The sequence below is a fragment of the Polyodon spathula genome, chromosome 19 (genome assembly GCF_017654505.1).
Source record: "Polyodon spathula isolate WHYD16114869_AA chromosome 19, ASM1765450v1, whole genome shotgun sequence".
NCBI lineage: Eukaryota > Metazoa > Chordata > Actinopteri > Acipenseriformes > Polyodontidae > Polyodon > Polyodon spathula.
In genome coordinates this window covers 28,954,301-28,971,181 of record NC_054552.1, presented here as the reverse complement: position 1 = coordinate 28,971,181, position 16,881 = coordinate 28,954,301, and the positions used below count along the sequence as shown (strand labels likewise).

The 16,881-nt window shown below is 37.1% G+C and overlaps 1 protein-coding gene across 6 annotated transcripts in view; it reads left to right on the top strand.

Moving 5' to 3' along the window:
- LOC121294726 (tight junction protein ZO-1-like) overlaps positions 1–15,814 on the top strand; it is a 48,777-nt gene extending 32,963 nt beyond the window's left edge. For 2 of the 6 annotated variants that reach the window (XM_041218769.1, XM_041218767.1), the window contains exons 11-28: positions 277–427; positions 1,119–1,227; positions 1,410–1,629; positions 2,047–2,231; positions 2,349–2,444; positions 3,126–3,208; positions 3,301–3,511; positions 4,223–4,323; positions 4,610–4,960; positions 5,248–5,496; positions 6,369–7,304; positions 7,601–7,695; positions 7,937–8,164; positions 10,303–10,472; positions 11,000–11,483; positions 12,411–12,625; positions 12,766–12,909; positions 14,293–15,814. In XM_041218769.1, the coding sequence (XP_041074703.1) occupies positions 277–427; positions 1,119–1,227; positions 1,410–1,629; positions 2,047–2,231; positions 2,349–2,444; positions 3,126–3,208; positions 3,301–3,511; positions 4,223–4,323; positions 4,610–4,960; positions 5,248–5,496; positions 6,369–7,304; positions 7,601–7,695; positions 7,937–8,164; positions 10,303–10,472; positions 11,000–11,483; positions 12,411–12,625; positions 12,766–12,909; positions 14,293–14,387 (4,123 nt within the window). In that variant the 3' untranslated portion in view covers positions 14,388–15,814. The remainder of the gene's footprint in view (positions 1–276; positions 428–1,118; positions 1,228–1,409; positions 1,630–2,046; positions 2,232–2,348; positions 2,445–3,125; positions 3,209–3,300; positions 3,512–4,222; positions 4,324–4,609; positions 4,961–5,247; positions 5,497–6,368; positions 7,305–7,600; positions 7,696–7,936; positions 8,165–10,302; positions 10,473–10,999; positions 11,484–12,410; positions 12,626–12,765; positions 12,910–14,292) is intronic. The other 4 variants (XM_041218770.1, XM_041218768.1, XM_041218772.1 and 1 more) reach the window with 4 other exon arrangements.
- Positions 15,815–16,881: the final 1,067 nt, after the last annotated feature.

Below are 16,881 nucleotides of genomic sequence, written 5' to 3'. Positions count from 1 at the left end.
TACTTTAATAACATTTACTAAGTGCTTGTAAGCAGTATAATATCCCCCAGGTCTGGATTAAGTCACTAATGCTGCCATAATAATTCAAAAGTATAGCCATGGAAGCACCATGAACTTTAATAGCCTCCAGATGCCTTATTGTCTTTAAAACTGTCTGATCTAAAGAAACCATTCTATACAATATTAATTGCATTAATCCTGATTTATCCTGACCTCTAGCCTGCTTTTACTGTATTGGAAGTTCAGTGTGGGATTCCACTTGGCTTTTTGTTTTAGGTCAAGCATGAAGCTGGTGAAGTTTAAGAAGGGTGAGAGTGTGGGTTTGCGCCTCGCTGGTGGGAATGATGTTGGGATATTCGTAGCAGGGGTTTTGGAGGACAGCCCTGCTGCGAAAGAAGGCCTAGAAGAGGGAGATCAGATTCTCAGGGTAAATAATGCTGTACTGGTTTTAATCTGGTGGAGTCTGTTCTCTAAAACAAACAAACAGATCTGCTGAAATCCTATTCCTAGACTATTAACAAAATATGCTGTTTTCATAGTTTATCTCAGTCTGGCACAATACTTGGTGTATATTTTAGAACCTCATTTTACATTACATTTTCTAACATAAACAATGTGGAAGGAGGTTATAAGTAATTGGCTCCCCTGCTTTTTAAACTAATAGGTTAGCAATTCTTCACCCAGACGCAACACTTCTAACATTTTACTTAATTTCATTGTAACAATAGTGTTGAAAAGAAAAAAAAACAAAAAAACAATTCCACTATTAATACTTTATCTGTGGGTGTGTGTTGAAAGCAAAGTTACAAAAGTCCTTTTGAATACAGGATTTTGCTTCCAGGATTTGTATTTATAGTACTCAGTATTTTATTGGCAATCGGCCAAAACTGCTTGAACACGTCCTCGTTATTTTCGAATTTAAAACCACAGACCTCCTGTAGAAAAAACGTTTGTAAAAACCTTTGCTTTTATCCTATAGATTGCTGCCAACAAAGTAAAAATTAACATCTTATTTGGTTTAGGAAATAAGAAACAATGAGCAAACCCCAGTGAGGAACATCATGCACTTCGAACTTTCTTTGTTTAATTGTTTGTTTATTTATTTATTTATTTTTAAGGTAAATAATGTTGACTTTGCAAATATAATTCGTGAAGAGGCAGTTCTGTTCCTGCTTGATCTTCCCAGAGGTGAAGAGGTCACCATTTTGGCTCAGAAAAAAAAAGATGGTAAGTAAGAATGAAGGTTGTTGTTACTTATCCCCAGTGTTCTGAGGAAGAAACTCCCTGAAATTCAATAGTTATTTAGAATTTAGATTAAATGTGGGTTGTTTAGTTTTTGTGGAGTTCACTTTTTGTAAAGTTTTATAATCATGCTAAAGATTTGGAATCTTGTGCCTTGTAAATTGCAGTGTATCGCCGGATAGTGGAGTCAGATGTTGGGGATTCCTTCTACATCAGAACCCACTTTGAGTATGAAAAGGAATCCCCTTACGGACTGAGTTTCAACAAGGGAGAAGTGTTCCGTGTTGTGGACACTCTGTATAATGGGAAGCTAGGCTCATGGCTGGCAATTCGCATTGGCAAAAATCATAAAGAGGTAGAAAGAGGCATCATTCCTAACAAAAACAGGTACAAATACTCTTCTGGTTTCCTTTCTTATTATATTAATTTATTCAGATAGAACACAAGTGCAGCTTAAAAACTAGATGACTATAGAAACAATTGTTTACGGTGTTTTGTCTAAAAAATGCCCTTTAACAGAATACCTAGGTATGTGTTGGCCTTTTTTCTTGATTTGTCACCTGTTTTATTTATTTATTTTTTTGCATTAGAACATGTATACTTGACTTGCTAGATAATTTAGGGAGGAAATATGTGCTGTTCATCTTAAACCAGATGAGTTAAAAGGCTGCATCTGTCAGAAAAGGCTCTGCACACAACTGCTCATCAAATTGTGCAGAAAGTAACAATGTAATCAATAAAACATAACAATGTTCTAAGATCTGGTAAACATGTTTGTCTAAAATATATATGTATGTATTTTAGAGCCGAACAGTTATCCAGTGTCCAGTACACTCTTCCCAAAACCGCGGGAGGTGACCGTGCAGATTTCTGGCGATTCCGTGGCCTTCGCAGCTCCAAGAGGAACCTTAGGAAAAGCAGAGAGGATCTCACAGCCCAGCCTGTTCAATCCAAGTACCCAGCTTATGAAAGAGTTGTGCTCAGAGAAGGTAAAGGGTCAGAACTGCTGTGTTAAAGTTCAATAACCTGTATTTAAAACAAATCAACAAAAACAGGATTACCTGTTTTAAGTGGAAACTCATTGAGCTCTCCAATGTGGTCTACAGCTGGTTTTCTCCGACCTGTGGTTGTCTTTGGCCCCATTGCTGATGTGGCTCGTGAAAAGCTGGGAAGAGAAGAGCCTGATTTGTTTGAGTTGGCAAGTGAGTACATTCATTACGTTTTAAAGGGGCTGCATTTCCTTCCTGAGGTAAGTGCAAGAGTGCATACAATATATTAAAATATATAAAGGCACATATCTTTTTGTCATAATACTGCACAAAATAAAGTTGTCAAGTTTGTATTTGTTTAGTTGGAACAGTTTATTGTTTTATGACTTTTCACTGGTTTGTTATCTTTATCAGTTTCTGGTCTCTTATCTGTGTACATTTTTTGTATTGGAATGCAAAGGTGTTTTTTTATGACAGACTTTAGAAAGCAGAACAGCCGAAATAATAATATATTTCTGGTGAGTAATTTAGATTGTGTCCCCAAGAGTCATTATTGGCTAATCAGGAAATTGATTGATTGTTTTTCTAACAGTTGACAGTCAGACCATTAAAAATAGTTCTGGCCACAAGTCAAAATAACACCGACTGCGTCATTTTAGATGAATGGTGATAGTAAACCTAAAATATGATTTATCAGAAGGTACTTTGACCATTTGTCAACTGTGTTGGTAAACCATTAATTTATATACTCACACTTGCAGTAAAAGATTTGTGTATAATATTACTTTTGTTTAAACATTAAATTATTTAAAAGGGGAGTTTGATTAAGTGTGTGTGAGAGAGATAATTTTTTTTTTTTTTTTTTTTTTTTTTTTTTTTAAATAATTATTTCAGGGAGTGAGCCAAGAGATGCAGGGACTGACCAGCGCAACTCTGGGATTATTCGCCTTCATACAATCAAACAGATCATTGACAGAGTAAGTATTTAGATGTGTTGGTTGTAGCTGTACAATTGCAGTTATTGAAGTGTGTTTTAAGCAGTTCAAACTGAGTTGTTGTATTTTTTTAGGATAAACACGCTGTTTTGGACATTACCCCGAATGCAGTGGACCGGTTGAATTATGCGCAGTGGTATCCAATCGTAGTGTTTTTGAACCCAGATAGCAAGCAGGGTGTGAAAAACATGAGGACAAGGCTGTGCCCAGAGTCAAGGAAAAGTGCCAGGAAGCTGTATGAGCGAGCCCTTAAGCTAAGAAAAAACAACCATCATCTGTTTACGTGTAAGTAGGTTGTACATGTGTTTTAAATAGTGCAGTCTGAGTGAACGTGACATTACAGAAGGGGATGAACAAAGAAATGGAGCATGTGATAAATGATTTGCAAAGATTATTTCCTGCAGTTTTTAATGACATGTCTCTTTTAAACTGCTAAACCATTTCCCAGCGTGCAGATGTCAGTGTGAAATGTAGCATGTTCCTAATTATTCATGACTTCCAGGGGCACAAAGCTCTTCCTTCTTCCAGGACTCCGGATTCTCAACTTTCATGTGACGTTAGCTGAAATGACTAGTGTTTTTTTTAGGACAGCCTTATCGGTTCAGCTGTTGTTGAAAGTTTGTTTTTTACTGACGCTTTACACCTGCAGGGATATAGGCTATTAAGATACGCAAATGGCTGTGTTTAACATTCTCTTCTAGTGCAAGTCAAGCCCTCAAAGTGGTTTGGCCAACGTCTCACAAAATAACTCCTTTGATCTGATCTGATCTGGCTACTGCCAAAATATTAGGAAGGGCAAGTGGTATTTGACATGTTGAGGATGCATGGATTGGGTTTCTCATTACCAAATCCTGAAATATGCCCAGTGATTAGATTTGTTACCTAGCAGTGGAATCATTGTTACTGAAGAACTAGAACACATTTAGATTTCCAGATGCATGTACTGTGTTGTCGTTTTGATAGTAGCTTTTGTTACATGGGTCGTCTTTATTTCAGCCATCATCAATATGAATTCTATGAATGATGGATGGTATGGAGCACTGAAGGAGACAGCTCAGCAGCAGCAGAACCAACTAGTTTGGGTCTCTGAAGGCAGGGTGAGGACCCTAATTCATATGTTTTTTTTTTTTTTTGGCTAAATAAAAATACCTTGCCTTACTGAACAGTTCCTCTACTGGACAGTTGTAGGTACTTTTTCAGTGATGGCATCATTTACCAGCAGCAATTTTCACCCACAAATATTGGGCTTATCATTTTTAATCCTTTAAGAAGACAAGAAGTTCTGAGTCATGGGTGGTGTGTTTTCCTCAAGATGATAGCAGCTTGGCAGTGTGGTGGTTAAATGCCATGGTATTGATTTTTAATTAGACTATTCTTTATCAGGCGGACGGAGCACCAGAAGATGATCTTGATCTACATGATGACCGGCTGTCCTACCTTTCTGCTCCAGGGAGTGAATACTCCATGTACAGCACTGACAGTAGACACACATCCGACTATGAAGACACAGACACTGAAGGGGGTGCCTACACTGACCAGGAACTCGATGAAACTCTTAATGATGAAGTTGGTCCACTTCCAGAATCTGCCATTACAAGGTCCTCTGAGCCTGTCCGTGAAGATCCACCAGTAATCCAAGATGCCCAGGCTTACCCACCCTACCAGCCCCCGGTTCAGCCCGATTCCCTCCCCAGAACAGACTCAACTGGGTTCAAAATACCAACACTTCAGCAGGTAAAACTTTAATAGTACATGATTCACTTTGCTGTTTGAATTCTTATAGCTCTTAGATATAATTGTTTTAAACCAAAGTGTTATACTTTTATAAAACTATTTAAAATGTATTAGGCTATATTAACTGTTCTGGTAAGCTGTGTCTTGATGTATTGTGTGTGATGTATATTTTTTGAAATAACAATGAAGGAACTGTTAAACAAGTTCTTGGTATTGTTTGACAATTAAAATTAACATATTAAAAAGAGAATTACATTTGTTTAATGTTTTTAAACACTACTTCCCAGAAAGCTGAGGCTGTTCCTGAAATCCCTAACCTTCCCCATCAACCTGAGCCTATTGCTGTTGTGTCAGCGCCCTCTGCTGTTGACAACACTGTATATGTAGCTGGTATGACTCACGAGGAGCGTGCTCCAGCCCCTCAAAGCACCTACAGTCCCCAGGCTGGCTTTCTTAGGAAGCCCACCCATGAACTAGCCCGGTCAATGCTAAATGATCCTGAACAATCCAGATCACCTCTTGCAGAGCCACCAAAGGTACTAGTCCTGAAACATCTCTCCACAACTGCTGCCTCTCACCAGGCTTTCACTTCTTACACATTTTGACTTGCATGAAATATTGAACTTTTCCTTCTATTCCATAAATTATATTTTTTTCAAAAAAGGTTTGTTTTTAATTGTATTTCTCAGAGCTTTTTCATAGCACTTTTTACTTTTGCATGGCTTTTAAGGCAGTGAGCTTAAAAAAACACATTTAGTAGCATCCAGTACAGGATTAGCAAATAATATATATTTTTTGCCTTTTTCTAGAAAACATATTTTCAACAGGGGGTGGGGTTGGGGGTGGGGGGTGTAAAAATAGTGTCTGAATCCCCAGTTTTGTACAAGTCCCCACTACTTTTACTCTGTCTGAAGAGGTAAGTTTTTGTGTTTGTATTACTTGCACAACAACGAGAAGTCATACAAAATCAATTATCTGGGTAAAACTTGAGGTGAAGCTTTTTAACTTACAAGTGACTGCAGCTTGATAGAACGTATTAGGATTTTCCATGGTAGGGACAAAAAAAAAAAAATGTCCTAACATATTTTTTTATTTATTCATTTATTTTTTAAATGGTTAGAATTCAAAGCAAGACATTTGATAATCCTGAGTTTTAAAAGGGTTAGCAAAGTCTCAAGGTCAAAGTGACTAAGATTAAATTATCGTTGAAGTTGCTGCTCGCTGTTTCAAATTGCCAATAAGATCAGTGCTTTAACTTGGTGTGTCTTTCAGTTTGTGTAGAACAGCTTTTTGTGCTACATTTTTCTTGAGTGTTGGATTTTTCTCTTGTGTTCATACTTTTCTTTGGAATACTGTAAAATGACTTGATCATTTCAGTTATTTTATGTATTTTTTTTATTTTTTACAGCCGATGTACAAGAAAGATCCTTATGGTGTGGATGAGCGTCCAAGACAGAACCATGGTATAAAACAGCCAGTTGTGGCTCACCCAGTGAATAGATATGAACAAGAGCCACCTCCAAGCTATGCACCACAGCCTCAGTACCAGGATGAACAGCCATATAGAGATTATGACCAGCCACCATATAGATATGAGTCTGCTGGTAACTTTATGGAACAGAAATCTCGCAGCTATGACTCGCACCTGCAATACGAGAACCGTGTGCCCCCCTACGATGACCAGTGGTCACACTATGATGAAAACCACTCCCAGACCTACTCGGCCCGACCTCCTTTTGAGAACCAGCATCCCCAGGATTATGATCCAAGGCTACACTATGAAGAAAGCGCAGAGCTTGAATACACACTGCCACAGACCCGCTACGAAGAGCCGCCCCCTCTGGGATACGACAACAGACCCCGCTATGAACAGCCAGCGAAGAGCTACGGCAAACCAGTACAGCCCCGTTATGAAGAACAGCCCCGTTATGAAGAACAGCCCCGCTATGAAGAACAGCCCCCTGTCGGGTATGAAGCACAGCCTCGTTATGAACCCGAACCACATGCCTTTCCCCCCCCTGTTTCCAGGTCCCCTGAACCCAATCCATACTATGACCCTCCAGTAAGGACCTATACACAAGGCCCTCAAAGGGGGTACAAACCAGGACAGTACGAGCCCCCGCTTAATGCAGATGCTGCTCTGCCACCACCTCCACAGCCGCAAGCTAAATCAGAACCACCAATTGCCTTCACCAAACCACTGCCCCCAACCACAGTGACGGAGCCGGAAGAGGATCCTGCAATGAAGCGACAGTCAGTGCTCACCAGAGTGAAGATGTTTGAGAACAAGAGATCAGTGTCGGTGGACAGGGCCAAGGAGTCTAGTGACCCTGCTGTTGTCCGGGTGAGTACTAGAAAGGATGGTTCCAGAGGCTGTATGACATAACATGTTGTATAATTCACAAGCCAGATTCAAAAATGTAATTTCCAAGTAGTCCTTTTACTTCCAAGGACTTTTTTTTTTTTTTTTGGAAATAATATTTAATTCCGAATATGAATTATCTATCCTGTTTTATTATTTGTTGGTTGTAACTGTAATGGATTCATTTACTTAATTAAACTTTTTTAAATGCAAAAGTATCCATAATGAAAAGTGAATCTGGTTTAGTAATAATTATGTGTGGAATGTTTTGTCGGCAGTCTGCAGAAGTAGCCCCCAAGCCCGTTACCGGACCAACTGCTGTTCCCAAGGCCAACTCTCTGAGTCGTCTAGACCAGGAAAAGCCTACATACAGGTAGGAGGAATGCTTTGATTTTTTTTTTCTCGTTTCATCTGTGGCACAGGAAGCTAATTAGAATTCATTCCTACAGTATACTGCTGTTAGAACTTGGAAGTCTACATATGCCCCCTACTGTCTGTATGAGAAAACATATCCTTCTAGATGTGACCACATGCTTTCATATGGGGGGGGGGGGGGGGGGGGGGGGGGGTGTTCTGTGTTTTTATTTTTATTTTATTTTATTTTTCACCTGCAGGGCTCCTGAACCTCAAAAACCTCAAACCAAACCCCCTGAGGATATAGTCCGCTCAAACCACTATGATCCCGAAGAGGATGAGGAATATTATCGGAAGCAGCTCTCGTACTTTGATCGCAGAAGCTTTGATAGCAAACCAGCCCCTCAGCCAGCTCCGCCTGCGAATCGCTTCCCTGATCCTGCCAAACCAGTCCAGCCTCAGACAAACTCCTCCAACTATTCTTCCAGGTAACATTTTACAGCATTAGTAGTCAGCTGTTGAGTTACTGATCACCCTCAACTAAATTTAAAGTCTTTCAGAAAGTCTTACGTAAAGCATTTTTAACATTTTATATATATATATATATATATATATATATATATATATATATCTATAAGTATTATGAGAGCAACATTTTGATAGCGTCATTTGTATTTTTTAAATGAATATAAATTAAGTTCATACAACAGTCTTAAGCATGCATAATGTGTTTTGCATTCCTGGTGTTATAACTCCTCAGGCCTTTGGCACTTCACCTTTTTCTCTGAACTGTTGTTTACTGCATTGTATAGGACATTTAATGGAATGCTTGTCCTTGAGTTTCACATCGAGGGGGGGAGAATGGTTAGAAAGAAAATTTTTAAAAGCCACCTGGCTGGTATATTTTAAACTATAACTGTCAGTAGAGAAGGATATGTGCATTTGTCAGTGCCCCAGAGATATGGTGAGGCTTTAATAGTTATATTTTAGTAGACCGCTTCTAAACAACATCCTTCAAACCTTAAAAAAAAAAAAAGACGACTTTGCGGTTTCATTTAGAAAAATGTATAGGGAAATGAGACGGCTGCATACCTATAAAAATGCTAGGAAGGTTGCTGGAGTCCTCAGGGATGTGCTACATGAAGGTCACCTCCCTCTTTTATAATGTGCTATTGGTCACGCATGAAACAGTCTTCAACTTATCACCATCCCTGAGAGTCCATTGTGTCAGCAGACAGGGTCTAAATATTATCATATGGCATTTGAGTACTAATGAGTGTTCTACTATGACAGAGATCAAATCAGTTTTATAGGACATAGTTTTGAAACTTAGACATGCAGCATACAATGCCCAATCATTTTTTATTTCAGTCTGTGTTTATGATATTTTATGGGCATGTGAAAAATGTTATGAAGATGTTCAGACTAAAGCTTTACAGAGAAAAATAAACCCCAGGATCTATTCCTGTTACTAAGCTAGTGAATGACCTCAAGACATTGCTGAGCTCCTTACAGCAGATCATAAAATGCTTTCTAGAATGAACGAGACATGTTTTCCAATTAAGTCTTAGAAACTTTCTTTTGTTTCAAGAATCAATCAATATTGGTGTGTAAATCTCTGTGAAAATAAAATGCAGATAATGTAATTTCATTTTACACATTTCTTTTCCTAACCTGTTAATTTATTTACCTGCAAAGGTTAAATGATCATTCTTCCATTTTGTTTTTCTTTTGCTACATTTGCTTTGCCATCACTTAGATTTCTTGGCTCTTACACTAGCTATGACTACCTGAAAAGGAAGCAGAAGTGGTAAGAATCACTGCTTTCAATGTGAGACTAGTTCAAGATGTCATCACAATGTTCATAAAGCGATATATGCACTCTAAAACATTTGAAACATTTCTTAAGTATTCTATCAAACAAATTAATAATGGCCACTGACAAACAGTAGTTCCAGTTCCATTGCAATATATGAAACTGTTCACTACAAGTTATTTCACTACATCCATACTTTTTGAATGTAACAATCTACGTGGTTATTTAGAGTAGTCCAAGCAGTTATTGTAAAACAACAAAGCTGATTGACATAGAGTAGCGCCTATGATATTTTTCTGTTCCAAATTGCATGATAGGTTATTGCTTTTAGAATTGGATTGATTAGTGCATATTTGGCCCTTTTTGTGTTGTTTTTTTTTTAAATTTTATATTAGTTATTTACATTGTCATGGTAGAGATTGCTTCAGTTTTTATAGGATGTTTCAAAATGTGCTTTAATTGGTAAAATGAAACAACTGAATTGTATTATAGTGTTATTTTGTATACATGCATGATTGACACTTTTTAAAAAATAACTCAAAATATGACTTAATTTGACTAATATGAAAACATCCTATACCTGAAACTTTTTTTACAAATGTATTTTCTTCATATTTTATTTTTTATTCACTCCTGAATCTGTGTTGGTCTTTCAACCAGTGGCAAGTAAGTAGTGAGCATGTGTTAAACTTGTGTGTTCTTCATAGGAGTTTAGGCTATGGATCTGTTTGTACATTGTATTTATGTGTTAATGAATAAATCAATTTTTTTATCGTTGATACAATCTAAAATATTTCTTAACACTAACAGGGGTAAACCAGCAGAACTGGAGCCTGTGGATAAAATCAGTGTTGTAGAAAAGAGATATGAGTCTGTGCCTCAGGTTACTCCTCCTCCATCCCAGTATGGACTGCCTTCACAGCCTCTGTCAAACCCATCTGTACCTCCACCTGTACTCCCCAAACCCCCGCTGTCTGAAGGTAGGCATGTCCTTGAGCAGTCAGCATGCGCTGCAGCTGCATGTTCTACAGCTACTATCTGGAGTGCAAGACTGGTATTTTGGAAACTTTTTAAAATTTGATACATATATTTTTGTATGTAGATCTGCGATATGAAGATAATGCCCCATAACTTTTTACATGGTGTGTTGTATGGCCCAGTGGGCTACATATCAAAAGTGTAGCAATGCAGAGACAATTGTATGTCCAGGAACTGTTCTAGTTTGGCATGTGAACACCAGATTTTAGTTTGATATCTTTTCACATCGTACTTAATTTATTTTATCATGTAAATGTATATTGAAATATATTTCCATAGTCCCAGAGCTAGTCCTGTGTCAGTTTACCCCATAGTCAAAGGTAAATGTAATATCTAGTGTGTGTTGCATTAATTATTTCAATACTTTTTGTAAACTGTATAGCATTAAAGAACTATATAATCAGGATTTCATAAAATGCATTTTTTTTCTTCAAGCCCTTAACATTTTCTTGTTTTACTTTAACTGCAGTCAGCTCACTGCCATTGGACGTACACAGTTCCCCCAAGTCCAAATCTGAACCACCCACTCCGCAGACTAAACCGACCACAGTAAAGCCTAACAACCGAGAGGACACTGTGCAGTCCAGCTACCTTCAACAGAAAAGCTTCCCTGAAAAAGCCCCAGTTAACGGAACTGACCAGCCTCCGAAACCAGTCACCTCCAGCTACAATCGATTCACCCCAAAACCGTACACCAGCTCAGCGAGGCCGTTTGAGAGAAAATTCGAGAGCCTGAAATTCAATCACAATCTTTTGCCCAATGATACGCAGCACAAACCTGAACTCCAGACCAAGCCACAGAGCACCCCACCTCAGCCTCCGGTGAAACCACAGTGTTTCCCACAGCCTGCTGAGTTCGACAGTGGAATGGATACCTTTTCCAGAACTGCAGAAAACCGGCCCAAATATCAACAGAACAATGTCAAAGCCATGCCCAAGGCTATCCCTGTAAGGTAAGAACAGTAGAAAAGTGACTCCTGTTTACACAAATACCTTCAATTGAAAAAGGGGAGGGGAAGAGATTTCAATGTGTTATTTTTTTTTAAGGACACAGGTGGTGTGTGTGTATGTATGTATGTATGTGTGTGTGTGTATATATGTATGTATGTATGTATATATATATATATATATATATATATATATATATATATATATATATATATATATATATATATATATGTGTGTGTGTGTATATATATATACACACACACATTTATTTTTTTCTCTCCTTTAAACCTTAAGCTGTATTACTGAGGCTTTAATGTAATGACGATGGTGTGCAATTAAAGAAGTGACTGGCAATTTAATTAAATATACTGAGCCTTCCTTGAAATTTCATTCTGTGAGCCGCAACACTTGAAATTATAATGAGACATTAGGGAAGATTCCCCCCCGTGTGAAACACTTCAGAATGTTGCTTGGTCTTGCTTCTCCTTTTTCTTAAAAGAAACCATTTAGTCATTGTGGAGAGCATATTTAATTAATACAGGGGGGAAATGACCCACTAAATTATATAGTGTTACATGGGAATACTTATTTCCAGCAGTGTGTCAACAAAATACATTTCATTAAAACCTTCAAGAGAGCCAATGAATAGCATATTGCCATTACATAGGTAAACAACATGGTTTCTTAAAACTACACAAGATGGCTCAGATGGAGAGCATTAGACATTGAAGTGAATTTCTAGCACTGACTTTAAAGAACTAAAAAAAATTCTGGTCTTGTTGATGAAAAATATTTATTACGTAGCACACTATTTGCAGAAATTATCGTCTTGGAATGCTCACCTTCAGCAATTGTGCGTCAGTAAGTGTGTGTTGCAGAGAATCGCCTCTTGTTGATGTCCCCTGATATTAAGATATGTTCTTCTGTTTTAGTCCTGGTGCGCTGGACGATGATGAAGATGAAGGTCACACTGTAGTGGCAACGGCACGAGGAATCTTTAACAGCAATGGTGGAGTCCTGAGTTCCATTGAAACCGGTGTCAGTATCATCATCCCACAAGGAGCCATTCCTGAGGGAGTGGAACAGGAGATCTACTTTAAAGTATGCAGGGATAACAGCATCCTACCCCCCTTGGACAAAGAGAAAGGTCAGGAGTACTCACACTTCATTCTATTTGTATATGGGGACTGCACGTTTTGGCTAAAACTGAACAATATCTGAAGTTGTTTCCCTGTCGTTTTTTTTTTTTTTTTCTTGGTTCTAAATTTGACAGTGTTTTATTTCTAGGAGAGACGCTGCTCAGCCCGCTGGTGATGTGTGGACCTCATGGACTGAAGTTCCTGAAGCCTGTGGAGCTGCGCTTACCTCACTGTGCGTCTATGACCCCTGATGGTTGGTCTTTTGCTCTAAAATCCTCCGACGACTCGTCGGGTATGCTGTCCTCTCTGTCCTTTTGGGGTCTTTGGGTACCTGCTTGAGAATCGTAAATTTAACCTGGTTGTGGGTCACTGTAAAATTTAATTCCATTTCGTGGTTCCCAGATCAAACTTTTGCCTTTTACTGTTATTTTCAAAAAGCAGAGCAATACATGTTTGGTATTATATGTTACTTGCTTTATAAAAGTAATGATAAAGAAAAACAATGACCTTTAACATAACATAACCTTTAGCTTAACATGTTTGCTGTTGAAACATCTGTTTCTTTTAAAACTGCAAAAAGTAGAGCACATGAATTTGTATCTACACATACAGTACTGCATGCAGTTCTTGAATGGCAATACTATGCAAAGACATGGTAGATGCACAAAAGCAAACTGACTGCATGTTTTAATGCCTGTATTCTAAACATCATGAGCATGTACTGTATATTGAGTTTAGATTGGCATGTATGAACTAAAACAGTTGTAAAAAGACAACTTTGAAGTTAACTTGGTTTGTTTCTTTGCAGAGTATCTTAATTTAATGTTAAGTATGCCTTTGAGTAGATTAGCTTCTAATTAATCAGCCTTGAAATTGACTAAAGTTGATTAATTAGACTGTATTCTCATTTACTTTTCACTGTCACTGCTTGGCTGCAGTTTAATACTCTTAACGCACAATCACGTAATGCTTGAAATTTAATTTAGACTCTGCATTGCTTTCTGAAGGTATTTTCTTCTGTTGCTTTGTAGTATCTTGCGCTGTTAATTACAGCTCTTACTTCAGAAGCCTCTAAACTGACTAACTGCATGCCTTTGTTTCTCATTTACTCCAGCATTTCACTTTTTTTAAACAGTTCTAACATTTTTATTTACAGCATGAGCTTTAGGCATCATCATGAGTGGTATTTATTTTCATAGTGCTATCAGGCCAACAAAAAGTGGATAAAATGTAATACATTTACAAGTAAAGAATGCATTAAACTAGTAATATAAATATTTAGCAAAGTATCAAGGAGTTTGATCTGGAGATCAAATGATCCTAGCTTTTAAGTCATAGTCCACAACATTTTAATCAAGTATATTGTATATTTGAAATCTGCAGATTATTAATAAATAAAATATCACATTGCATGTTTTTTTTTTTTTTTTTTTTTCTCCGTATTGATTTGTTTGAAACAAACTTCTTCTGGAATAGTCGTTGTCATCGACTGCAGTAATTCCTGATGTCTTGGTACCATAACCATCAGAAGTAGCTAGCTACATGCTTTAGGACACGCCTATGCTGCAGTATTTTAATATATGTTGGGCCAGTCCAACAATATTTAAAAGTTAAAGTAAAGGACAAAGGTTTCAATATTTTCTGCTATTACCATGTCTTCTCTTTCCTCCCCCAGGTGATCCTAAGAGCTGGCAGAACAAATCCCTTTCTGGGGATCCTAACTATCTTGTCGGAGCAAACTGTGTCTCCGTTCTCATCGATCACTTTTGAAGCGGGAAGCAGCTGGTCTGTTGATGAATGTGAAAACTGGGATTATGTCCTTTTTCAGGGACTGGACCACTTTTAAGTATTAATCATGCTCTCAAAGATTTGGTTACTGAATTTACACAAAAAAAAAAAAAAAACAACAATGTTCAGGTTCTTTTTTAAGTGCTGTTCATTTTGGTGCTTAAAAGCTCACAAAGAACTAGTCTCTTGAACCCTTGTTCAAAGCATGCCCAGTGCCACATATTTTGAATCCTGTTTTAAGCCAGGTTTCCCAGTCTTACTTCTTTTTGTGAGGATTTGCATGGGTTAGAAAGGTATTAAATGAGAGATGATGACTATTTAAAACTGCAGTGATAGCGGTTTTAATGGTTATACTTATCAGATTGTGGTGTGCTCTGCCATTTAAAGGTGTTGGCAAACGTATTAAAAACACTTAAAGATGAAATTGACATGTGAAGGGTTTTTCAGCTACAGCTAGGATTTGTAATGCTGTATTTTTTTGCTTAGCATTAATCAGTTTACCTGATTTTACTGTAGGTAAGTGCACTGCATTTTGGTTAGCATTGGCTCTCCAATTTTAAAGGGACTATGCGTGTGCTATGACTGGTTCTGGTGCCTGCTCAACCTTGTACATTCATCACCGTTATTCTATTAACAAGCAGGGATGCCTTACCCTTTATTTTTCACTTTCATTTTGAAGGTTTTTATGACTTAGAAACCTTTTTACATTTTTGTTTTTGAATTTATATTGATAAATTATGAAATTGTGTACTTTTTTTCCATTGTATAAAACACACTTGGCTGAGTACACAAGAGAAGTAATAGTTGAGAAAGATATGTTTTTTTTTTTTTTTTTTTTTTTTTTTTTTTTGCTGCTATGCTTTTGGAACTTCCAGATGCAGAAAGTGTGGCTGTACATACTGCTAGCATATCGCCTTGGTGCTTGGTTTGTAAATTAACTTTTTTGTATGTCTCTCTCTTTTTGTTATTTTGTATAAAACAAAAGTGAAAAAAAGTTTCTAAAAAAGGCTATCTTTGTATTCTGGTATACCCTTGAGGCACCCTTGTAACCTTAATCAAACCAACTTTTCTACCAGTATATACACTACATTTTTAACAGTCACAGGAACTTTTTATGTTTATCTACAAAAAAAAGAGCTTGGTTTAAATGAATTTAAAACTCTGTATTCAAAGGGTATGCTTTGAAAAGTGTTCCCTTCATTTATTTGTGATACTGGATGCTGTACTGTGTGCCCTAAAATGTATTTTTGTACTAATAGACAATTTATTATGGCACAGCAGTACTATTTTCTTTAGATGTTATAACACTGCTTTTATCAGATATTAGCTATTCTTCACGTGTGGCTGATTTTTTCTTTACAAAACATTTCTAAGTATACCACTGAATGAATTAATAAAACATTTTTAAAGTAATTTTTTGTTGTCACTTTTTTATCCTTTTTGTTTTTTGTAAATACTTGTATATTCTTTACAGTATTTTGAATATTTTTTGTTACAAGTTACAAAAAAATACTGTTTTACAATATTTGTGAATACACCATTACTGATTCAGTATGTTACATAAATATATCAGTGCATTTCTTTAACAATAAAATAAGTTCACACATTTACTCGTAATTCAAACCGTGCAGCTGTGAAATATATAATGGACGGGACTGTAGAACATTTATACATACTTTTGGTCTTCTCTGAAAAAAATGTTTTATATGATTATCCAAAACTGTACAAACTCTTTTAAAGTGGTACATTTTAAGCTATATAAATCAGATTCTTTATAGTATAGTCTATGAGGCTCTGCATGCATGTGTAACAAATGTGTAACACAGACTCCAGTTGCAAATCTGATGTCCTGAAGAGCTGATTTAAGTCATTGACCGTGTACTTTTGTGTTAATAAAAGCCAGTCCCCAATGGGGATTGTGTAGTTTTTCTTATGAAGTATCCTTTTGAGGGGAGATTGTAACACTACTGCTGCGTCTTCAACAGCTCGATCTCATACACTGTTTGTGAGACTTCAGATGTTCACTGTCTGGGCATGTGACCTAAACTGGATGTTCTGTGGTCATGTGATTTACTAGATGCTGGAGTTTGACATACAACTGCCTTCTATGACGTGGGTCAAGAAATGCATGTTGACAATGGATATCATCCATTGTATGCATTTTAAATTTTACAAGCTGTTCTAATAGATGGGCCTCTACACCAAAAGTCCCATGTTCTGATAGACTTCAAGATAATCAAACGTTTCTCTTGGATTTTCTCAAAGTACTGCTGTCTCTATATAAATAATATAAGCAAGATTTAATCCTGCAGAGGGAGCGCTTTTTTTTTCCCCTCTAAAGTATTTTGTGTAGCATGTCCCCTTCAGCACTAATGTTTGAATTGTTCAAATTGTTTATTTTATCATATTTTAACTTAAAAGCATAAATCATTGGTTCAAAGATAATATTAAGCACCCACCAAAGGTAGTGAATAAT